Raw genomic sequence first — 25,380 nt, 5'->3', positions numbered from 1 at the left:
GATATATGCATGGGCCTCTATTTGTACTCTGGCCCTCAACTCCACCAATGTCAAAGAAGGACTTACTTCTATGTGCTTTATTGAAAAACTTAAGTTTAAGAAAAGCCAGTCTCTTTCTGATATGTATACAGACACACCTCAACTTATGATGGGGTTTACATTTTGATAAACCCATTTTAAGTTGAAAATATCATAAATTGAAAATGCAATACACCTAGCCTTCTGAAAATCTCAGCTCAGCATCACAATACACTATAGAGTTCAGGTTGTCTACCCTAGAGATCACATGGCTGACTGGGAGTCCCACAGTATCAGACTACATATTTTGCTAGCCTGGGAAAAGATCAAAATTCATTTTATGGAATTCATATTACTGTTGCACATTGCAATACTGAAAAATCCTAAGTTGGGGACCATATGGATATTTACTTATATAACAAATACTCTAGAAGGATAGATAGAAAAATGTTAATAGGGTTATCTTTCCCAGGGGTGAGATTTTGGATAATGTTAATTTTTTTATTTTATTTTCTAACTTTTTAAAGATGAACATGGAACATTAATCAGGGCACACCTACCTAAAAAAAAAAAAAAAAAAAGCTTATTGCCCTAATAACTACAGTTGGGGAATTGACTTGGCATATACGGTTAGTTAACGGAGTTGGTACTAGCTCCATTGCTGCTCCATTGTTTGTGCATGAGTGAGAAAGATCTGCTGAGGTATGAGCAGGTCTTCTGGCGAGGCAGCTGTAGAAATACCAAGAAGGCTTTTATCAGCACTGGCAGCAGACATCCTAGAGGCCAATTTCAGTAAGTAGTGAAGGACACACAAAAGACTTCAAGAAATTCTGCAGCATTGTTTCTCAAACCGCAGGGTTATGACCCTCCTGGGGATTACAGAAACTGGAGCCAAGCTGCTGGATGCCCCCATCCAGGGACTCACAGTGCCTGGGAACTGCAGAGCATCCACAATGCCCCTTTCTCTTGATCAACAAGAGAACTAATTGTGCACAGTTGCTCACAAAATACTTCACATACATCATCTGATAAATTCTGTCTGGCCTGCAAGGATGGGTGTTTGCATTTTATAGCTGAGGAAACTGAGGCTCAGAGAGGTTAAGGAGCTCAGGTGCAGCCACAGCTCAAAGTGGTGCAGCTGGGACTTGAGTTCAGGTCTTCAAAAGCCCTCTGAGTTAATCCTAGCAAGCCAATTCCCTATTTCCTCATTAAAAAAAAATTCTAAGTATTAACACATTAGTTGTACAAATTGTGGCATTTTCATTCATGCATATATCGTGCCTTGATCACATCCACCCTCCTTTCTCCTATCCCCCACTTCTCCTGACCCTCTTCCCAGTCCTCAACAGTTCCTGTTCTATGTTCTGGTCATCCCTACCATAATCTCTCTTTCCTTTTCTGAACTGATGATAGGAACTTTGTTCTGTTTCTCCTTCACTTCATAAAAATCCATCATAGTCTTTCATTTATCCCTTCCCTTATCCCCACTTGCAGCCCAGAAATAGGGAAAAGGTTGTTACACAATGAAAATGCTGAGTTACAATGCTTGGGTGTCATGACCCAGCAGGACTGAATGTCATCAGGATTCCAAGTAGGGAACAGAGAAGATTGTGTCAGTGTTTATCATCAGATAGTTTCTAAGATACTCTTACTTGTATTATAGAAGTATTGAAGTTTTTATTTTCAAGGCACTGTACATGCATTTTCTCAACTGAGTTTTTATACCTCTGTATTATGTGGATCACTAACAGCCCACAGATAGGAAAACTGAGGCTCAGACAGGTGAAGAGACTTCCTTGAGTCCCAGAGTAACAGCGTCTGCAAGAAGCACATGCCAGAGTGCGAGCAGCATTGTTTAGTATTTCTGTGTATCTATAGACACTGATGCTCATTTGTGCCCTCAGAGTGGAAAAAGTTAGTAATGCGTGGGTTAGCTCCTTAACCACACCAGCATGATTTACCTCTGCCACCCCTTTTTGGCAATAACATCACAAAAGATGAAAAAAATGGCTGATATGTACCTTTCAGAAGACCACTTTAATAATATCAGTTTTCCGCCTCAGAGCCCTTGGCAGGCTTCCCTTTTCATAGATCACAATGTTGGCGCAGTGCCAGGAGATGGTGAGGTTGACTCACAGGTCACTGCAGTTTATAAGAAGTCAGAATAATAAAAAAGGAAGGCAGATCTGACATCACTGGCAAGGGAAAAATTTTTGGTGTTGTGTTAAACAAACTAATTACAGCTAGCTCTGAATAATATGGGAAGAGAAAGATCTTGTTGAGTAAAGCCAAGCTGAAAGGAAAAAATGTCCACATATAAAGTCAAACTACTAAGATAAGAGCTTGCAAATACTCTCAACATGGACTATTAACTTGTTGTTTATCCTAAGGTCAAAGAGAAGGACAAAATGCTCAACCAAACACTTTCTGTTAACCAATTTGAAAGAGAAAGTGCTTGATGATAAAGTAACAAGAGCACACAGACAAATATACACACAATTGATTTTTTAAGTTGGCTTTGCTGCAAGATATACATCCAGAGTAAAGGCACCTCTTTGTTTATTAAGTCATTGCAATAAAAAACAAAGAAAGTAAGAAAAGGAAAAAATTCAAGCTAAGCTCAGATTTAATTTCACTTGGTGAAAAAACAAATACAGCTACAGCTACAGTTATTATTAGGCTTGGGACTGTGAAAGACTCTGAGAGTTAAAAGCAAAGCAGCACTACCTTCAGGCCGCAAGGGGTTACTCTTTTATTAGTATAGTCTTGGGATTAGTGGAAATGTCTATCTAATGAATGCAGCTACTATATTTGAGTACATGCCTGAATAAGCTACTTGTTGATTGAAACCTCTCTATTTATAAGTACTTCTGCATGTTGCGAAAAATCCATCTGTATTTCCACAGCATGGCACCTGCCATTTGAATAAGGGCTCTTTGCCATTTCACTATAGGGCCTGCTGAATAAACGGGCAGAAAGGAAGTGTGCTGTATCCACTTAACAGATTTTATTCCCTCACTCTTGGCCAGTAAAGCACAGCTACCTTATCTAAACAGCAGTTTAGATTGATGTGGACATTATAAAAACAAAATGGAAAAAACAAAACAAAAAAAACCCCACTTTTCATCAGATTCACCCATGGTTTTAACCCAGTACTTCTAGTAGTATAAACTAGGTAAATGGTCACAGATAGCACAGTTAGGCAGACCTCTGGTTATCTCATAATCTTTGAATGAAGTCTGGAAAGTAGGTGAACTTGTTTTGCATACTTGTTATCTCTGTTTTACATTTCTGTGTATGAATGACATGCTAATTGCACATCCAACAGAAACAAGTGCAGCATGGAAAGAATGATCTTTGTTCTCATGTTTGGGGTTCTCATTATTGCACTGAGGTGAGGCCTCACCAACTTAGGTACGGCCATGCCCTCAACTCCTCAATGGGCCTCACAGTCCATTCTGGGGTCCTGTAGTTCTGAGCTCCCCACTCCCCACACCCCCTTCCATATATCCCACTGCTCTGCTTCCCAAACTTGGCACCAATTCTTGAGGCTTCCTGGGGTTTGGTTTGGGTGTTGAGAAGGGATCTCTTATTTCACTGGAGTTTAATGTCATTCCTTAACACTTAAGGTCTTGTTTTTACTATGCTACCTCTTTAGGAAGAGTCTGATAAGGAACTTACTAAGAATTTTTTAAGTGTAAATAATCATAACAAGTCATCAGCTATTATCAGCTGAGATCTCAAAGAAAGTCTCCTGGGGAACTTTATGAATGAAGACAGCCAAACTGTCCAGGTATTCTATCATTAGAAAGAGAAGACAAATCAGCTGACTGCTTGAAGTGTCAACATGGCAAGTAGGAAAACAAAGCAGGTTTTGGCAGTCTTTGAAGCCTGCTTATTTCTCTTTCTGGAGTTTGTGACCCTTCGTTTCCCAGTGATATCACAAGTGGATCTAGCAGAGCTCTTCTGAGGGTGAAGGATGGTTCTGTGTACTATGCCTGGCACATAATGAGAACTCAGTAACCAGTTATTCTCATTATTACTCATACTGTGGGAGCTCAATGATGTTAGAGGTCAAATCTTTTCTATTTTTCTAATTGACAAAGCAAAAGAGTTATTCTGAAAAATAAGTATTAATACTAGGCAACCAAAGTTAAAACTTAAAAAAGATATTTGGAAATGCAAGCTTTTAACTATAATAGATCTAAGTCCTTACAGAAATGGATATAGTCATTTAACCAGATCCACATTACTGATGCTGAAGCTGGTTGACAGTGGTGTGAGAGAGGAAGAACTTAATGGAGGGATTTATTATCACCACACCTGTTTTGTAGATGGGGAAGCCAAGTAGCTAAGTACTGAGTATGAAGTGTTCGCAAGCAATATGGATGGGGTTTTGATTAGAAAACCCTATGTTTTTCCTACTTTACCTCTCCATACATTTTCTTCAATTTTAAACACTCGTGTAAAATTAGTAAATATAACAGGTCTATGCTTTGTCACTCTGTCTGTCTCTTTCCCTGCCCACGGTCCCACTGTGTTGTTCAGGCTGGCCTCAAATTTGCAATCTTCCTGTCTCAGCTTCCCAGTCTTCAGAGTGCTAGGATTACAGGCATGTGCCACCACACCCAGTCCCACCCTCCTTTTTTTTGGTCTATGTTCTTTAAAAGAAGATATTAATAACTCTTTTTTGAAAGAACAACCCTTGAGAAAAGAAGGAAGGAACACAATAGTCTCCTGTATAGACTTGGATCCAGCACAGCAATGGAGAACAAGGCAGAAAGAAGATCCTTCAACCACTTGGTTTATTACCTCTCCAATCACTGATGCCTTTCTACCTCCATCCCAAAGGACAGCAAATTGAGAACTTAAGCCTTACACCTGATTCTTGAAACCCTGTCCTTTTCAGTATTTTCTATCCATTTTCTATTGAGGTTCACAACTTGATACTGATAGTTAATCCTGCTCCATCCATTCAACCTTTCACCTATCCACTCACATCATCCATTCAACCTTTCACCAACCCACTCACATCATCCATTTGCCCACCCATTCCTCCATGGCTTCTATAAAAGTTTTAAATAGACTCTAAATATTAACTCCTGCTACTACCTCATTTTGTTGGACTTGCTCACAAGTATCATCTCTTCTATAAGAGAGACACACATATAAACACTTTCTTTTAATGCTAGTGTGATAATACGAAAGAGAGGCAGGTAGTTAAGGAAAGAAAGCATTTAGCACTGATAAGCATTCATAAGCAAAATCCATTCATAAGAGAACTTTTAAAAGACTTTTTAAATGCTTAGAGTACTTTATATTTATAGATTATGAAATGCTAAATTTCCAAAGGCAGTTGAAACTCACAAAGAGGCTGGGAGTAAAAATTATTCACATCTTATAAATAAGAACATGGAAAAAAAGCAAGAGTCAAATGATTTATGTACAGGGCCCCAAACTCAGCAACCCAAGCCAGAAATCTAAGGATTCTTCACTATGACTTTTGTACTAAGATTATTAAGCTCAGCTGCTGCCTTCAATATTGGTTTCCAGAGACATTACTAAGAAAGCATTTTACTTTGGCATTTTTGTAATATGGTACCATTTATAGCTGTCTTCACCCATAAAAACCTTATTAAACAACATCTTTAGGGCTGGCAGTGTACATCAGGAAGAGGTTGCAGCCTGGGTGCTAGTGGCTAATGGTTGAGTTGTAATTTGGGTTATGTCACTCCTTTTCTTGCACTTTCTTGATTTAGAAGTTAAACCATGCTCATACTTCCAAATTAGCCAAGACTGTATCTTTCTGACACTAACACAAAATCTCAAGAAGTATAAATGTTTCCATCATCAAATCCACTTTTTAAAATCACTTTTGGACAATAAAGCAGCCAATCCAATGATTCTACAAACTTGTAGTATACGATTTTTTTTTCCTGTTTAGACTAAGTTTTTCCAAAGAATGATGCAATTCACATTAGGCTAAAAGAGAACAAACCCTATGCTAAAAACAAAACAACTTATTTGCTCTTTGTGCTGAAATAACTAAAGAATAGTATAAATACTGAATTTATAGTATTGGCCATAATAGGCCAAAATAAATAAGGACTTTTTTAAATTTAATGTACCTCAGAAAGTACAAAAGAATATTAGGCATAAAATAGAAATTTATTTTAAAAATCAGTATCTTGTGTTTCAGATATATAGGCATCAGAGAAATGCGAGGAGGTAAAAGCACATTTTCCAGAAACTGTTCCCAGCATGGTCAATACTGATTTCGAAACTGGTTGCTGAGGTCTTGGAGCTCTATTACCAAAGTGTCCATAGCTGACATTTCATCTGATAACTCCTTGGAGATTTCTCCACTTGCCACATCTGTAAAATTTTGCTGCAACATAAAAAAAAACAAAGCATTAACTGTCAAAACAATGAAAATTTCTTCCAAATAAAATATAGAATTAGAATACTCTTTATTTGCATAATAATACTATAACTATACTAACACTGTAACTAACACTACAATGGCAGCATTTGTTTACTGTCCTAGAAATGTACAAGCTGTAATAATTAGGTAGTGAATCAAAACAACATGCTTGAACTAAATTCTAGAGCTCTGCTCTTCAAAGCAGCTGCCTTAAATGTTGGCTCTTCATTTCTCTGTTATACAAAGGTTTTTGGATGAGCAGACATCATTCATCCAAATGAAAATCTACATAGTGCGCATGCAAGCAAAACAAATATATTTTATATTCAAACTCATAAAAATCATGTACTTTATGCTACTTATTCAAAAAGTAATTTTAATGTAGGCTCAGAGACTGCAAAAATTACCAAAATTTGTTGACAGCAAAAGAGCCCGAGGAAATGAGAAAAAAATAAATGTATGCTCCCCCTGGAAAAGGAATTACCTTGGGAGGTTTATTGCAACATACTTCAATAATGCTACCATGGCTGGAAACATTTTGGAATGCCTCTCTACGAACTGCCTGCTGAGTCAATGTAGGCACCCAAGAAAATAAGCCTCAGGACTTTAAGGCCATGCTTTGTGTAGTGTGTGCAACGGCCGGTGTACGTGTGCAAGTGTGCACACATAGGGATGTAGCTGTGTATATGTATGTTTTAACCAGAAATGTACTTTTCCTCAGAATTAACTAGATGATTTGGACAGCATCTCATAATAGAATACCTAAGAACTGCTGCAATGGGATAGCAGAGAAAACACCTTTAAGGAAAATAACCTGGACTCACACAGCACATTTTTAAATTAAGAATTACAGCACTTACAAATTGTAATGAATCTACATTGCTTCTTATGAGGTGAGGAGGAAGCAGAGAAAAACTGAGGCTTAGAAAGCATGAATGATCTGCTGAGTGCAAGATAAAACCTGCTGTGTCTCCCAGGTTTCTGCTCCAGGCTTCCTTGCCACCCTCTCGTACAATGATAGGATGTTACAGGCATTGGAGTCACTCTGTCCTGGAGAATGTGGACTGAATTGTTAGCGTCTACTTAAAATTTCCTAAAGCTTTACAGTTTGTGTGTATGTTTATATTAACAAAGCATTTCTTTGTTTAATGGAGTGAAAAGACTTTAATGAGTTTATTTCCACGAAATTCCTTGTATGGCAAGAACAATCCAGAGATTCATGTAAAACCAAGACTACTGCAAGCTATTTAACAGTTATCTCAATTCATTTTCACTCTGTTTGTTTGTTTGTTTGTTTTCTGAGACAAAGTCTTGCTATGTAGTCCAGGCTGGCCTGGAAATTGCAATTCTCTTGCTTCAGCCTCTTGAGTGCTGGGATTACAGATATGAGCCACATTGCCTGGTCTCACTTTTTAAAGTATTCTTAAAAAGTGGGGATTTTTGAAATTCAATTCTGTTTAGCAAAACCAATTAAAAAATATAAGAAATATATGATCATCTATAAATCCAGAGACTCCCAAATATTAAATACAAAATGGTACTTGAAGAGGTTTTAGGTAAGTTTCCGATTTTTGAATGATCCAGATGTGATCCATGAGAATGAAATCATAACACAGCTTATGTTATGCAGCCTCATTTTCAGTATTTGAGAATCTACCAAAATATGGAAAGATGTGCAGTGTCTGCACAGACAACACTATTAAAGTTAAGCAGGTAAAATTTATGTCAAAGTACTGACTAACAGGAAAAAGCTTTGCAGAGAGATGAGGGAACTGGAGGAGTACAACCTGCAGAGATAAACAACTACGCATGGGTTATGACCTCATCAAAAGTAGGGAACTCAATTTGGTACAGAAAGTCACAGAATAAGCTTGCTGCTTTGACTTTGACAAAGTTCTTGCAGGTTTCTTTCCTCCTTTCCTCCCTCCCTCCCTCCGTCCCTTCTTTCCTCCTTCCCTTCTTCTTTTTCTTCAAGCAATTAATAAAAAGATTGACTCTGCAAATTTTTACAGCATAAAAAGATGTCTAAAAAGTGTCTTCCGTGTGCCACAACTTGCTCTCTGAAGTGAATTAAAATAAGTTTGCAACCCAAGATTAAATGGTGAAAGCAAGTAAAGATTAGGAAAGTACTAAACTGTGCTAGGAGTTACATTCTTTTACATTTTGCTTCCAGAGATATAATCCAAACCCGACTGTACATTAGGATAGAAAATTTAACAGATTTCCTGGTTTTCATTGCACACTGGAAACTCAATCACAAACAAAGTCCAAGAATCCAATCTTTGAAAATGCTCTCTGGAGCCAGGCACGGTGGTACAAACTTGTAACCCCAGCTACTTGGGAGATAGAGACAGCAGGATGGAGGTTTGAGGTCAGCCCAGGCAAAAGTTAACAAGACCCTATCTCAAAAACAAGCCAGGTGTTGTGGCACACACCTGTGGTCCTGGCTACTCAGGAAGTAGAGGTAAGAGAATGGTAGCCTAAGGCTACAAAAAGACTGGGGGCATGGCTCAAGTGCTAGAGGCCTTGGCTAACAAGTACAAGGCCCTGAGTTCAAACCCCAGTACTGAAAAAAAACCTCTATTGATAATTCCTAACCATCCCTATCTCAGCACTGGCCTGGTGTTTTGTGAGCTAATGGTACATTTCAGTTGTCAAACATGAGTTGGCCATCTACCTTAACAATTTATTGTCAAGTCTCTATATTAACATTTTTATCTAAATCAACTTTTGACACACATGAAAATCTTTTCAAAAGGAAACATATCACTCCTATAAACGAAAAACAACATTAATGAAATTGTATGTTTTCTGTGCTGGCTGTGCTTTTTCTAGTATGCACTGAAATATATATGAATATAAAAATCTTCTCAAGTGCTACTGATGGCATATATGTCGTGCTTTTGGGAAAAGTGACAATAAATAGAAGAGCACAGTTTAAAGACAGAATCAAAGGCTAGATTACAAAAACTAATCTCCGAGACTCCTACTACTCACCTTAATGGTGGGCTAGCCATGGGATCAACAGTATCCTCATCAACATAACCAACCACCTGGCAGCTATTGTATAAAATCATCCCCGATGTAAAACAAACCTGAGACTAATGACCTTCTACTACATGGCGCATGTAATCAATTCACACATCACTCTTACCTTTGCTTTAGATAACAAGCCTCGTAAATTGAGTCGAACTGAAGAAAGCACTTGTACAGCTTCTTGGGGACTGGACTTGTTTTCACTGCATTTTATAGCCACTGTAACATAAATATGGGGGAAACATCCATCAAGAACTCTTCCCTTGGCAGATCCAAGATGGCAATTAGGGCACAGAAGCAGACAGCATGAACTCTGTGACTCCAAAACCTTGCTAAGATGCTAGAGCCACACTTGGTGGAAATAAAGCAGCAAAGAGAATCAAAACTATGACACCCTGAACCCCTAGCCCATGGAAAGCTTCTCCACACCACATTACACTGAGAAAACAGGAGGGCTCCCACCGCTGCCAGATGCTGGCTCCAAACCTGCTTGGGAGACATTCCATAGACCAAACAGGTGAGCACCAAACATCACGTGGTATTCCCCCAGCTACCCCTGGGATAAACCAGCATAACCCCCTGGGCAGACTGACTCCCTGCTGGCAAAAAAAAACCCAAAAAACAAAAAGCAAAAAACTGAACAATAAACAAGGAATTGAAAACTAACACAAAGCAGAAGGGGTGAGGTGTCGTAAGCACAATGGAGAAGGGGGGAGGGGCAAGTAGCTGATGTCCCCGAAAACTTTCAGTAAATAGCCTGGAAAGGCAGAAGGGCTGACAGCAAGTGGGTGATAAGCCGCTGCCTAAAATAGGGCAGGTAGAGGCCCACAAAGCTCATCACCTGAGCCAATGAGCAACATCCAAAGTCAAACGACAATACAAAATTGAAAAATAATCAGCAAACCATCACAACGCGCTGTCAGCAGAGGGCCGGCTGACAGATCACTGACCTTGCCCAGAGAAATGGGGGAAGGCAAAGAAATAAGCCCCCAGCAATCAAGCACAGTGAAAACCCAAACTCCAAAGCAGGGCAGCTGGTGGGCTACAGAGCTGATTCTGGAACCTGAGGACAACATACAAACTTAAACTGCCACACCCAAACTAAGCAGCTGCCGCTGAAAGAAGGAAAAAAAAAAAAAAAAACACTACCCAACCACCTGGCGAGACTACAACTGAGATTCTGCTTAAAACCCAACGCCAGGATTGTATCCTATAGGAGTAACACCAGAACCCAAAATAAGACTGAAATTCTATTGTTCCTGAACCTGTAATTTTTGTTTGTTTGTTCATCTCTCCACATTTGTTTTTTTTTTACTATTGTAAATTAGCAAATATTAAATTACACCCAGACCAGGGACAGAAATAGCATACACACACTTAGCTACAAACCCAATACAGCCACAAAACAAAATTAAAACAAGGGAAAGAAAACAGGTGACTGAAACCACCAACTAGCCTATCAAGAACATAGTTGCACAGTACCAAATAGAGCAATGGGAAGATGAAAAAGGGATGGAAACCATTCTCCCACCAAAAATAATTTAATATAGGATTCAGAGGGAAATGAAGAAAATAGACACCCAGTTCCAGACTCCAACAAAACAAAGATAAATGACACCAAGGAATCTAACAATGCCCACAAGAACATCCTCAAAGAAGAAATCCTACAAGTAATCAATGAGAATTTCATAGAGATGTACCAGACATGGTTAACCAAAACATACAAGAGGCACTCAAGAAATTCAAGACACCAAAAATAAAGAATATGAGAAGACATAGAAACAAATAAATGAACTCATAGGAGCCCTAAATAAACACCAAAGTGAAACAGAGAACACCATAAATAGAGAGATAAATGAATTAAAGACAAAAATTGACAATATTACAGAGGAAGTGACCCATGATTTGGAAAGCGAAAAAAAGAATGAAACAGAAATACAAAACACAATGGAAGGCCACTCCAGCAGACTAGAACAAGCAGAAGACAGAATCTCAGAACTTGAAGATAAAATGGAAATTAAAGGAAAAACTGAAGAGCTATTAGTAAACAACTCAAGACCTGTGAAAGGACTATGCAAGAACTCACCAACTACATCAAAAGACCAAACCTGAGAATCATGGGCATTGAAGAATGAGAAGAGGTGCAAGCAAAAGGGATTCATAATATAGTCAACAAAATAATAACAGAAAATTTCCCAAACCAAGAGAAAGCTATGCCCCTTCAGGTACAGGAAGCCTCCAGGACACCAAACAGACTTGATCAAAATAGAACTACCCCATGACATATTATCATTACAACAACAAGCACAGAGAATAGACAAAGAATACTGAAGGCTGTAAGAGAGAAAAAACAAATAACATACAAAGGTAAACCCATCAAAATCACAGCAGATTTCTCAACGGAAATCTTAAAAGCAAGAAGGGCATGGAGTAAGGTATTCCAGTCACTGAATGAAAATAACTTCAATCCTAGGATACTCTACCCAGCAAAACTATCATTCAACATAGATGGAGCAATAAAAGTCTTCGATGGTAAACAGAAACTAAAACAATATATGACCACCAAGCCACCACTACAAAAGATTCTTCAAGGAATTCTGCACACAGAAAATGAGAGCAAACAAAACCATGAGAGGGCAGGCAACACCAAACCACAGGAGAAGAAAAGACAAGAAAGTAGAGAGTAACATTAATTCAGCTGCACAATATCAAACCCTTAAACAACAAAACCAACTAAGTGACAGGAATCACCACATAGCTATCAGTATTAACACTGAATGTTAATGGACTTAACTCCCCCATCAAAAGACACCGTATGACAAAATGGATTAAAAAGAAGATCCAACAATCTGTTGTTTACAGGAGACCCATCTCATTGACAGAAACAAGCACTGGCTTAGGGTGAACAGCTGGAAAAGATTTACCAAGCCAATGGCCCCCGAAAACAGGCAGGAGTACCAATACTTATCTTGGACAAAGTAGACTTCAAACTTACATTGATTAAATGAGATAAAGAAGGACACTCCATACTAAAAAAAGGGGAAATACACCAAAAGGAAATAACAATTATCAACCTACATGCACCCAATGTCAGTGCACTCAATTTCATCAAACATACTCTGAAGGACCTAAAAGCATATATAGACTCCAACACAGTGGTAGTGGGAGAATTTAATACCCCCCTATCACCAATAGATAGGTCATCAAGCAAAAAATCAATAAAGAAATTCTAAAACTAAATCACGCCACAGATCAAATGGACCTAGCTGATGTCTACAGAATATTTCATCCAACTTCCACACAATATACATTCTTCTCAGCAGCCCATGGAACTTTCTCCAAAACTGATCATATCTTAGGGCACGAAGCAAGCCTCAGCAAATAAAAGAAAATAGAAATAATCCCATGCATTCTATCTGATCACAATGCATTAAATTTAGAACTCAACAACAAAAACAACAGTAGAAAACATGCAAACAACTGGAAGCTGAACAACACACCACTCAATGATCAGCAGATCATCAATGAAATAAAAAAGGAAATTAAAAGGTTCCTGGAAGTTAATGAAAATGAAAATATGACCTACTGGAAACTATGGGTCACAGCAAAGGCAAATTTATAGCCATGAGTGCATATATTAAAAGGACAGAAAGATCTCAAATCAATGACCTAATGCTACATCTCAAACTCCTAGAAAAACAAGAACAAGAGAAACCCAAAACAAGCAGAAGTAGAGAAACAATAAAAAATAAGGGCTGAAATTAATGAACTAGAAACAAACAAAAAAACCATACAAAGAATCAACAAAACAAAAAGCTGGCTCTTTGAAAAAATAAACAAGATTGACAGAGCCCTGGCAAACCTGACTAAAATGAGGGGAGGAAAGGCCCAAATCAGTAAAATCAGGAATCAAAAGGAAAGATAACAACAAACACCACGGAAATCCAGGGAATCATTAAAGACTACTTTGAGAACCTATATTCCAAACAATTTGAAAATCTTGAAGAAATGGACAAATTTCTAGATACTAAGGAACACCCAAAATTGAGCCAAAAGGATATTAATCACTTGAATAGACCTATAACACAAAATGAAATTGAAGCAGCAATCAAGAGTCTCCCCAAAAAGAAAAGTCCAGGACCGGATGGATTCTCAGCTAAATTCTATCAGACCTTTAAAGAAGAACTGATACCAACTCTCCTTAAAGTTTTCCACGAAATAGAAAGGGAAGGAAAACTGTCTAACTCATTTTATGAAGCCAGTATTACACTCATCTCAAAACCAGATAAAGACACCTCCAAAATGGAGAACTATAGGCCAATCTCCTTAATGAACATCGATGCAAAAATCCTCAATTAAATAATGGCAAACCGAATCCAACAATGTATCAGAAAGATCATTCACCATGACCAAGTCAGCTTCATCCCAGGGATGCAGGTGTGGGTCAACATACTCAAATCTATAAATTTAATACAGCATATTAATAGAAGCAAAGACAAAAACAATTTGATCATCTCAATAGATGCAGAAAAAGCCTTTGATAAGATCCAACACCATTTCATGATAAAAGCTCTAAGAAAACTAGGAATGGAAGGAATGTACCTCAACATTATGAAGGCTATATATGACAAACCTATAGTCAATATCATACTTAATGCAGAAAAACTGAAACCATTCTCCTAAAATCAGGAACGAGACAAGGGTGCCCACAATATCCACTCCTATTCAACATAGTCCTGGAATTCCTAGCCAGAGAAACTAGGGAAGAATAAGAAATAAAAGGAATACAAATAGGTAAAGAAACTGTCAAAATATCCCCATTTGCAGACGACATGATCCTATATCTTAAAGACCCAAAAACTCTACCCAAAAACTCCTAGACACCATAAATAGCTACAGCAAGGTGGCAGGATACAAAATCAACTTACAAAAATCATTAGCTTTTCTATACACCAACAATGAACAAATTGAAAAAGAATATATGAAAACAATTCCACTTACAATAGCCTCAAAAAAAAAATCAAATACCTAGGAGTAAACTTAACAAAGGATATGAATGACCTCTACAAGGAGAACTACAAACCCCTAAAGAAAGAGATCAAGGAAGACTACAGAAGGTGGAAAGATCTTCCGTACTCATGGATCGGTAGAATCAACATAGTAAAAATGGCGATACTACCAAAAGCAATCTACGTGTTTAACGAAATTCTCATCAAAATCCCAATGACATTCATCACAGAGACTGAAAAATCTACCTTAAAGTTCATTTGGAAACACAAGAGACTGGGAATAGCCAAGGCAATACTCAGCAAAAAGAGTGATGCTGGAGGTATCACAATACCTGACTTCAAACTATATTACAAAGCAATAGCAATAAAAACAGCATGGTACTAGCACAAAAACAGACATGAAGAGCAGTGGAACAGAAAAGAGCATCCGGATATAAATCCACACAGCTATGCCCGCTTTATTTTTGACAAAGGCACCAAAGACATATGATGAAGAAAAGACAGCCTCTTCAACAAATGTTGCTGGGAAAAGTGGTTTATCTGCCTGCAAAAAATTGAAACTACATCCATGTTTATCACCCTGTACAAATATCAACTCAAAATGGATCAAGGACCTTAATATCAGACCCAAAACTCTGAAGTTAGTACGGAAAGAGCAGGGAATACTCTGGAAGCAATAGTATAGGCAAGGACTTCCTCAATAGAATCCCAGCAGTTCAGCAACTAAGAGAAAGGATGGACAAATGGGACTAGATAAAATTTAAAAGCTTCTGTACAACAAAAGAAATGGTCTCTAAACTGAAGAGACTACCCACAGAGTGGGAGAAAATATTTGCCAGCTATACATCAGACAAAGGACCGATAACCAGAATATATAGGGAGCTCAAAAAACTAAACTTTCCCAAAATCAATGAACAAATAAAGAAATGGGCAACTGAACTAATTAGAACTTTTTCAAAAGAAGATATTCAACTGGCCAAAAAACACATGAAAAAATGGTCACCATCTCTGGCTATAAAGGAAATGCAAATCAAAACCACACTAAGATTCCACCTCACCCCTGTTAGAATAGGTATCATCAAAAACATCACCAACAACAGGTGTTGGCGAGGATGTGGGGAAAAAGGAACCCTTGTACACTGCTGGTGGGAATGCAAGCTAGTACAATCACTCTGGAAAACAATATGGAGGCTTCTTAAAAATCTAAACATAGATCTACCACATGATCCAGCAGTCCCACTCCTGGGGATATACCCAAAGGAATGTGACTCAGGTTACTCCAGACGCACCTGCACACCCATGTTTATTGCAGCACTATTCACAATAGCCAAGTTATGGAAACAGCCAAGGTGCTCCACTATGGATGAATGGATTAAGAAAATGTGGTATTTATACACAATGGAATTTTACTCAGCATGAAGAAGAATGAAATCTTATCATTCTCAAGTAAATGGATGGAACTGGAGAACATCATCTTGAGTGAGGTTAGCCAGGCTCAGAAGACCAAAAATTGTATGTTCTCCCTCATATGTGTACTTTAGATCTAGGGCAAATGAAGCAATGTTGTTGGACTTGGGTCACATGCTAAGGGGAGAGCACACACGGGAGGAATGGGGATAGGTAGGAAACCCAAAATTTGAACGTGTTTGATGTCCCCACTGCAGAGAGTTAATATAGTAAGTAACCTTAAAGTGACAGAGGTCAATATGGGAAGGTGACTGGGAAGTAGTGAAGAGGTCTGGTAGAGATGAATCAATTCGGGTTGTAATACACTTATGCATGGAAGCAATGCTAGGAATCTCTCTGTATATCTATCCTTATCTCAACTAGCAAAAATGCTTTGTCTTTCTTATTATTGCTTATGTCTTCTCTTCAACAAAAAAAGGGCAGAACAGGTTCTGCCTGGAAGCAAGGAGGGTGGGGGGAGAGGAAGGGAGAGGGGGACAGAGGGAGAAAGGACCCAAACAATATATGCAGATATGAACATATGAATAAAGAAAGAAAAAGAACTCTTCCCTTTATCTTTTTTTGGGCAGGGAGGGGCATTGGTGATTGAACCCAGGGTTTTATGCATATTAAGCAAATACTCTACTACTGAGCTACATCCCAGTCCTCCTTTATCCTTCTTTATGAAAGAGGTTTACTGCTAAGGAGAATTATAGATCACCAGGAAGAGGACACACACACACACACACACACACACACACACACACACACACACACATGAAATTAGGTGAAGAGGCATTATTACTTAAAACAAAGTACCCAGAGAGGACAAAAACAGATGCAACACATCTCAATGTGGCTTTGCATGGTAGCAACGGCCTAATGGGGACTCACAGCTGCTGATGACCCTAACCCAAGGATGTGGCATGGCAGATATGTGAAGTTCAATGCTCACTGCATTTCCGTCCTCCTAGTTTATAGCCCACTCTGGAAGAACTGACCCCACCAATGTATGTGTCTTCATTTGGGGACTGTGGCCATAACCACGCTCCCAGGTTCCTGAGCTGCACTTGGCGTAGGAAAGGGAGGACAGCGCGCACCACAGAGCACTATGCCGCCAGCATTCTGGGAGCTCATACTCCTAACTTGAAATCGAGAAGGGGCATAGTCACCCTGGCAGAAGGCCCCGCTGCTAATCCTTTAGGAGAACAACTAAAGAGTTCCGTATAAATATATGCCTGATACTCTTCCACTGATTTGTTCTTATTTCCTGAAATTATGCTCACTAAATTCAAACAGACCAATAACAAGATCCTATTTTAAAAGTACACTAACCAGTGCAAGAACTGAAGTCAACTTCATGCTCTAGATCATAGACTGTAAAAGGTAGACAGATTTCTTTTTGCATTACAAACTCTAATCAATTGGAAGATGCTGCCTGTGCCTGGCAGAATAATTTTGTCATTAATTAATACTATTTTTCATGGTCAGAAATAATTGGGTTTGATGTTCCTATTTTGAATAATAATTAGACTTTGGTACTTCCCAGCTAATGGTCGAAAGAATACATGTTAACTAGCAATGTTAAACTCATTTTCAGAGGGCTCAATTGACAGAGATAGTGAGGATTATGATGTCTGTTTCTCTTAGAGAAAACTTGTAACGACCATGACAGAGGTATTCAAGCTGCTTAATACCTAGTAGCTTATACCAAAACAGTTGTCATTCTTTTCTTAACCATTTATTTTCATTCTGAGAAAAATGAGAATAGCGCAAAAAGACAAACATATACTCTATTAGTTCCTTCCTTAATTTCATTTCCAAAAAGCAATGAAGACAGAGATAAATAGAGAGGGAGAGAAAGAAATAACCTATTGTTTCAAATCAACAGAAAATCCAAGAAAGCAGTGCCTCTTCCCTGAAAACGGCAGGTAAAAGGCACAAATATTATTTCAGAAGTTCCGAGATGACATAGAACAAAGGAGCTTTATAGCTCACTCTTTCCCAGAAAACAACATCACAGAAACTGTAAAGAATATCCTCTAGACACTGTGAATGGACACACAATGACTGTGCTGTTACAAATGGGTCTCAAATACTATGGCAGGACTACAATGTCTCCTCAAGCTTGCTGACCTGCATGATGACTCTCACATCAGCAAACCAACAAGGGGTAAGGATTGAGCACTGGTATCTAAATGCAACAAAGACATGGCTAAAATTCATCTTTATAAATCTTAAGTATCATTAGAAGCTAAAGCTGAGCACCACTGAAATATGCTTAAAATGGAGGAGCACCAACACATAATCCATTGAAGTCCAAGTGAAACTTCAAAGAACAGATACTTGTTTTTCTCCAAGTGCTGCCAACAACAGTTTAAAACTAATTTTAAGCTGCAAAATGAAGATTTCTCCTGGAGTATTTCTCTGTCCTCATATTTATAGTTGACAGGTTTAATACCAGCACTTGATGATTACAGAAAATATCTTGGCTTTGACAGCGGTTCACAGAAATGTTTAGAGTAGGCAAGCTGAAGTAGATAAGAATTCTTCAAAGCAAATCTCACCCTGCTAACTATATCCATAATACACCTTAGTGTATGTTTCCCCTACCATACTACTATATCCACGAAGGTCAAAGGACTGATCCCCCTGCAAGCCCACCCACCATAAGGCTAGCAAAAGCCCCATGAATTCTAGTCACTCCTGAAACATCCTTCCACTGATGTGATAGAATTCCTTCAAGCTTTCTACACAGACACTCAGCCATAGATTCAGCACGTCTACCTTATCTGCCAATGGCGAGGTGGTCCAGGAAATTGGGTATTTATATCCTTTTGGTCAAAGAAATCAAAGGCCAAAAGTAGAATTATTAACTCCCAAGCCCATTTCTAAACTGTCTGAATGCTCTATGACTTCACTATAGGCAAGTTAAATTTTATCCTTGTTCTTCACATTTCTCTTTTTAGTTTTGAGTCCTTATCTTATGGCTCAGATATTCTACTTCAGAAGAAACAGGGTAGGGGTAGAAGGGTGAGGGATTAACATGTAAACCGTGTGTAAAAATCTTGCTAAGTGTTGAAATGATTCAATTTATTCTTCCTAACACCACAGGTAGGTTTTATCCCAATTACCTACAACTAACTAAAACTCAGAGAAGTCACATAATTGACCCCATGTCACCCAGCAAGCACATGGTACAGCTGGTCCTGGAGCCCTAGTGTCCCTGATTCCAAAGGTCTGCCCTTCCCATTGTTTCTTGCTAGCTCCTGTCACTAATAATGGCAGGAAGAAGTTAGGCAAAGAGTAGGAGGAAGACTTTAAGATAGGGTTTATAGCCCCTGTGACTCAGTTCTTAACACTGGGGCTTTATTATTTCATTGGAACTATATTCTCAGGTCATCACACACCCATATTCAAATGTAAACAGAAAAATGCATTACTAAATTCAACTAGTATTTTTTTCATTAAGGAAAATAATTAAAAGCAGTCTTTACCTGGACTATATTTACCCAATAAGCAGACAATTTTATATATAAGGTTACTCTCCTTCAAATTGTACTCTTTGCATTTCCCCAAAATAGGAATTAGATTATATTTTGCATTCCTTTCACATATGCCATAGCTCTTTGCATATGCCATGTACCCCAGAGATCTATGTATTTTTATGATTTTTTTTTTCCAGTGCTGGGGATCAGACCCAGGGCCTTACCCATGCTTAGGTAAGTACTCTACTATTGAGCTATATCCCAGCCCATTAATAAATATTTTTATTTTAAAATATTTTTATTTCTTTATTTTTAAAAAGAAGAATATGATTTAAAGAAAAGTTAGATTCCTTAATAGTGAACAGTCAACACAGACTGTGTAGAGTGAAGGTTTCTCACAGTTGTAAAGGCATTTCACATCTCTAAAAAGGTTTCTAACCCCTTTCACTTATTTCATTTCTTCTTATTCTCCAAAGTGTCTACCATGTAGTAACTGGCCTACAAATATTTTCTGAATTAAGTATAATAATTTTAATATAATGAAGTAATCTATAATTATTTATAATGGAGTTCTATTTTTGACTATCACTCTACTTTATTAGTAAAGAATACACTAAAATATGCCATGGGTATCAAATACCATGTGCAAGTCCTAAGGCTCTTTGAATGACTTTCTTAAATGATGTAATATCCTTCTCCCAACAACTGGACTGTGTGTCACACTTGTATGCCTTCGAGAGATACTGGAATGCCTAAGAAAAGAGAAAGAACAACATTCAGAATAACAAGTAGAATTCACATTTCAAAGTCTATTTCCTGGAAGTCATATGGAACTAATTCCAACTTGAAAAACCAGCATCTGTGTTATATTGCAGAGTCTCTATAATTCTCATCAAAGAAGGGATAGAGATGCACACTCAATAGCAATAAATAATTATAAGAAATGAATGGATGTATCTGAATAGACACTTTCCTGTAACCAGAAAAACATAAAAGCCAGGCTTGGAAATCTATGAGAAATGTAGATATTTCCTCAGCATTTGTAGCCATCAGCTTAGGAGACCCATTTAGAGGAGTCATGAACTTGGTGAAAACTGTGGAATTACTACCAGGAGTATAATCTCCGAGAAGTTTAAAACTCTTTCATATATCCCTGAAAATCCTTGAGGGAAAATTATAGATCAGAGTTCTCTTAATTCCATAGTTGCAACAGAGTATATAATTCAAGAAGAAATGGAAGAACAGAAAATAGGAGTATGTGCATGCGTGCATGTGATATGTGTTCTCCGGCCTGAAAGGCCATGGTAGAAGCCAGCTGTGTGGACTGAGGGAGGAGACAACGGCTAAGAATCCCACAGATTAGCTGTACTGTGGCTAATTCCAAACCCACGCAAGGAGTACATTTGATTTGTTGTGGATGTTTTGAAAAGAAACACAAAACAATTATTCCAACCTTGGAAAGTCTGGGAGCTCCTTTAGGCTTGAAGATAAGAGGCTGAGGGCACAACTGGAGTGTAACTAGTGTTTCTATGCCCTTGGAGAAAGGGGCAGGGCAACCTTTGTAAAGCACTGTATGTTTAGACTTTTGAAAGCTCTGCTCCGATCTCCTTATCTAGTTTTCCCTTTCATAGTGTCTCAGATCTAAACACTCTTTCTGTCCTTGTTCTAGTCTACCTTAGTCTTTAGCAATGAGCCTGCAGAAGGGAGTGTAGAGTAAAAAAACAAGAGCCAGCTAGTTGCTGGGGATCCAGTAGGAGTAGCAGGACAGAAACATTTTTGGAGGAAATAGAAAAGAACAGTATCAGAGAAATTCATAAAAAGTAAAAAGATGAAAGTCTTAACCTGCCCCCAACTCAAAGTGCTAATGTTAAAGTCTGAATCAAATTGAATTTAAGTATATTAATTTTATCTTTCACAGTATTAAACCCTTCCTTCACTCATCAAAAAACCGGATCTACTACACACAGTTGAACCAAAGGCACGAGCTTCGGAGAAGGTCTTACCTTTTCATTCTCATCAGGCTTTTCACTCTGTCCATTTCCATATACCTGGGCATACAGCCTCCAGATTTCTCCATCGTTGGTCACTCTTGAAGTTACTCTGCCAAATAACTCCTGCAGCTTTTCTCTGAGGCCAGAGACGACATCTCCACTTCGATCAGTCATCTCATTAACCACTGCTCTGACCAGAATTGTAAGGACCTTCAAAATGCACAGAAGAAACTAGTGAGCTAAAAAACATCAAACAATAACAAGAGTTACTGTTACCATCACCAATGACACTGATAATGAATGAAGTCCATGAAACCTGTTCAGGTATCATAGTTACACATTTTAAAAATAATAGTCAAGCTACCCAGAACCCCTCTCTAGACTCACATGCTGACTGCCTCTCTAGAAGCCCCTTATTGGACTCCTTGGAGGGCTCCTCTCATTTGGAGCATTCTTTCTGAAACACCTGACCCATACCATCACCAAGTCTACTCTGATTATGTCCATGTAGCTTCAGCTGGGTTTCTCTCTGCAACTCCAGAACTAGCACCTAAATACCTACTGAGCAAGTCCCATGAATATTTCACACCTAAAGAGAATGATGAAACCTCTTGCAATTGCTTTAAGTGGGAAAGGGAGAATTTTTTTTTTTAACTCATATGTGCATACAATGTTTAGGTCATTTCTCCCCTCGCCCTGCTCCCTCCTTTATCCCCCCTTACTCCTTGCTACTTGGCAGAAACTATTTTGCTCTTATCTCTAATTTTGTTGAAGAGAGAGTATAAGCAATAATAGGAAGGACCAAAGGTTTTTACTAGTTGAGATAAGGACAGCTATACAGGGAGTTGACTCGCATTGATTTCCTGTGCATGTGTTACCTTCCAAGTTAATTCTTCTTGAACTAACCTTTTCTCTAGTTCCTGGTCCCCTTCTATTGGCCTCAGTTGCTTTAAAGTATCTGCTTTAGTTTCTCTGCGTTGAGGGCAACAAATGCTATCTAGTTTTTTAAGGTGTGGGAAGGGAGAATTTGTGGGGAGGAGGTGGGGAGATGGAGGGGGTGATCTAAGCAATGTGCAATGTACATTGTATATTTGGAATTGTTAACAATGACTCTCACCTATACAAAGAATATATCCTAACAAAAAAATATTTCATACCTACCTGCCCAAGAGTGAAACACAGATCTCACATCCTGTGGTCTCCTGTCTTCACAGTTTCCAGAGACAGTAACCTGAGCATCAACCTAGATTCTCTTCTCTCCCATTTCTGCCACATCTGACTGATTGGATTCAACATTCCTTATGAGTCCTAAATCCAGTCTCTCCTTTGGTTCAGGCTTCATAAACTTCCACCTGCACTGCTGTGACAAAATTCTACTTTAAAAGGTACTGGCTCTCCCTAATTATTGAATAATAAATTGCTAATGTACTGCTGTTAGGCGTGCAGGCCTAAGTATCTCTTCTCTTTATCCCAGTTCATCCTGTCATTTAGCAACTGATTAGCTATCTTGCTTTCACATTCTATTTCAGGTGCTTAAATGGTGGTGAATGGACTAAACTGAGCCCCACAGCAGGTTATACTGTTATGACCAAACACATGTGTCACATCTATCTACATTAGGCTATGTATCTAAAGGCAGCTCCACAGAGGCACAGAAAATGAATCCTTCATCTTTCTATCCTTAGAGAGAGCAAAGACTTCCGGATCCATCAAAAGAGCAGCTTAAAGAGAACTCTAAGACTTTGCTACCCAGTGTGGTCCATGAACCACCAGCACTGGCATCACCTGGGAATCTGTTAGAAATGCAAAATCCTGGGCAGAGGTGCTGATCCATGCTGGGGAAATGGAATGCTATCTTGCTAACAAGTCACAGTTGTTGCTAATGTTGATGGCCTGAAGACCATACCTAGAGGGCAAGGTCCCAACAAACAGGTACCCACGTCTTTATTCGTGCCCTGAATAAAGGAGAAGATCACATTTCAACATTTGGTATCACTAGTGTCTAACATCATGCCTGGCACCTAGAACTGAATAAATACTTGTCTCTGAAAGAAATACACCTCTTTCAGAAAATGTTGCTAAGAAAAATGCAACCAATGTGTTACCTTCCTCTGTCTCCTCTAAAACATTCTGATACATGTGTGATATGTGGCTGCGCAACTGACACTCCTCTGAAACAAATGTCAATGTAGGAATGTGAGATCAGACTCATGGTCCTAATTTTATACAGTAATAAAAGTGGACAGGAGAATATTCAATGATGCGTTCCTTTCTTGTTTGAACAAAGTAATATTATCTCAGCCTGTAAATTCACATTACAATTCTACATGTGTAATTTTAAGTTAAAAGTAACAAAATTATCACAAGCCCATTTGTTGTTCTAAATCTGAAAGCAACCATGCAGAGGAAACAGTAGGAATTGCACTACTTGTTTTACATGATCATTTTTAAGCATTTCAAACATTAACATGTTTTGAAAGGGATGTTCTATAAAAACAGCAACTAACACATACAAATGAAGCACATTATATTAGTAATATATTTTGCTGCTTCTGGGATCCCACAGTTGGCCCAAGATTTCATCCCCTCATTTTAACCTACTTAAGACAATGGGAGAAAGTCTGTGATCTTCTTACCACTAAAAATAGAGAGCTGTAGTGTTTGAAAGGGAGTAAGTTGGTGATGTGTAGGTACCTGTATGTGTGAGTCTGTGTGTGTGTGTGTGTGTTAGGGTTGTGTGAAGGGAGCTGTAAGGAGGTGAAGTTTGTGCTGGAGGGACAGGGAGGGAACTGTAGATACAGAATGGGTTCCACCCAATTCGCATACAGATATCACAAAAAGTGAGGGTGAGGGTGAAAAGGGATACCACCAGTTAAACAGCCGGATCTAGGGCTTAGAAGAATTCTTTATTGGGAGAATAGATGACGAGAGTCATTTGTGGCCACACCATTTGCTACTCAGAGACCATGTTGGGTAAGAATAAGGCTGAGGATAGAATCTTAAGGAACACAACATCTGACAGGAGGGCAAATGAACAGGACCTACTAATGAGGCTAAAAAGGAGTGTCTGGAAATGTGGGGGAAAGTGATATCATGGAATCCAAGAAAGGAGAAAATCATATGGAGATTACATCTAGAAAATAACAGGACTAGAAGATTCCACTGCATTTGGTAATGACAAGGGTTAGTAACTGTACCCAGAGCCACTGCCAGAACAAGGATGGTAGGAGAGATCATGATTTTAGACAAGAAGTTCACAAAGAAAGAGAGACACATGAAAAACAAGTCAATTATTGACATCATGAAAAAACTAAGAGCAAAAAAACCTAAAGCTGGGCACATGTCTGTAATTCCAGTACTCTATAGGCTGAGGCAGGCCAATCACGAGTTCAAGGTCAGCCTGTCACAAAAACAAAACCAACCTATAATCACAGTAACCTATTATACTCATTTTGAATATCATTTGCATAAGCATATAATGCTAACAGAGACTATTTGTTTAAATAAAATTTTAATGTAAATATATTTGGAAGAAGGTATAAGAGAGTTCTCATTTACTATAATGAAAAGTCAACATTAATATTAATTATTATTAGTTTTGGTTAATAAAAATTAGCAGTATATAAGTACTAATATGAAACATGTAAATGTACAAGAGGAGGGATACTAAAAGGATTTCTCCCCTTGGGAAGAAGGATATTGAGGAGTATGGAGGGGTAGAGAGGAAATTGCTGTATTTTGTAATTAGTTCTTTTTTTTGCTGCTTAATTTGTAAAATCATATACCTGTGTCATTTTAATAAAATAAAAAAAGTTAAAAATAGAGAAAAAGCAAAAATAAGCACAAAGACTGGCAAAGATAAAACAAAAATAATGGCATACACAAATACTCATTTCTTATACTTTACTTGAAAATTATGTCCTCAAATGGTGATTACCCTTGGTCTATGCGGTGTGTGGTAGTGACAG

General features: G+C 38.3%; 1 protein-coding gene across 2 annotated transcripts in view; it reads right to left on the bottom strand.

Annotated features, from left to right (window-relative positions):
* Positions 1-6,167: 6,167 nt before the first annotated feature.
* The window catches only part of Ttc27 (tetratricopeptide repeat domain 27), a 188,517-nt gene continuing 169,304 nt past the window's right edge, over positions 6,168-25,380 (bottom strand). For both annotated transcript variants that reach the window (XM_074049473.1, XM_074049472.1), the window contains 4 exons: positions 21,425-21,622; positions 20,062-20,173; positions 9,597-9,697; positions 6,168-6,406 (listed from right to left, as the gene is read on the bottom strand). In XM_074049473.1, the coding sequence (XP_073905574.1) occupies positions 6,284-6,406; positions 9,597-9,697; positions 20,062-20,173; positions 21,425-21,622 (534 nt within the window). In that variant the 3' untranslated portion in view covers positions 6,168-6,283. The remainder of the gene's footprint in view (positions 6,407-9,596; positions 9,698-20,061; positions 20,174-21,424; positions 21,623-25,380) is intronic.

The sequence above is a fragment of the Castor canadensis genome, chromosome 12 (genome assembly GCF_047511655.1).
Source record: "Castor canadensis chromosome 12, mCasCan1.hap1v2, whole genome shotgun sequence".
In the NCBI taxonomy this organism is placed as follows: domain Eukaryota; kingdom Metazoa; phylum Chordata; class Mammalia; order Rodentia; family Castoridae; genus Castor; species Castor canadensis.
Note: the sequence above shows the minus strand (reverse complement) of the source record. Positions and strands in the feature narration are given on the sequence as shown.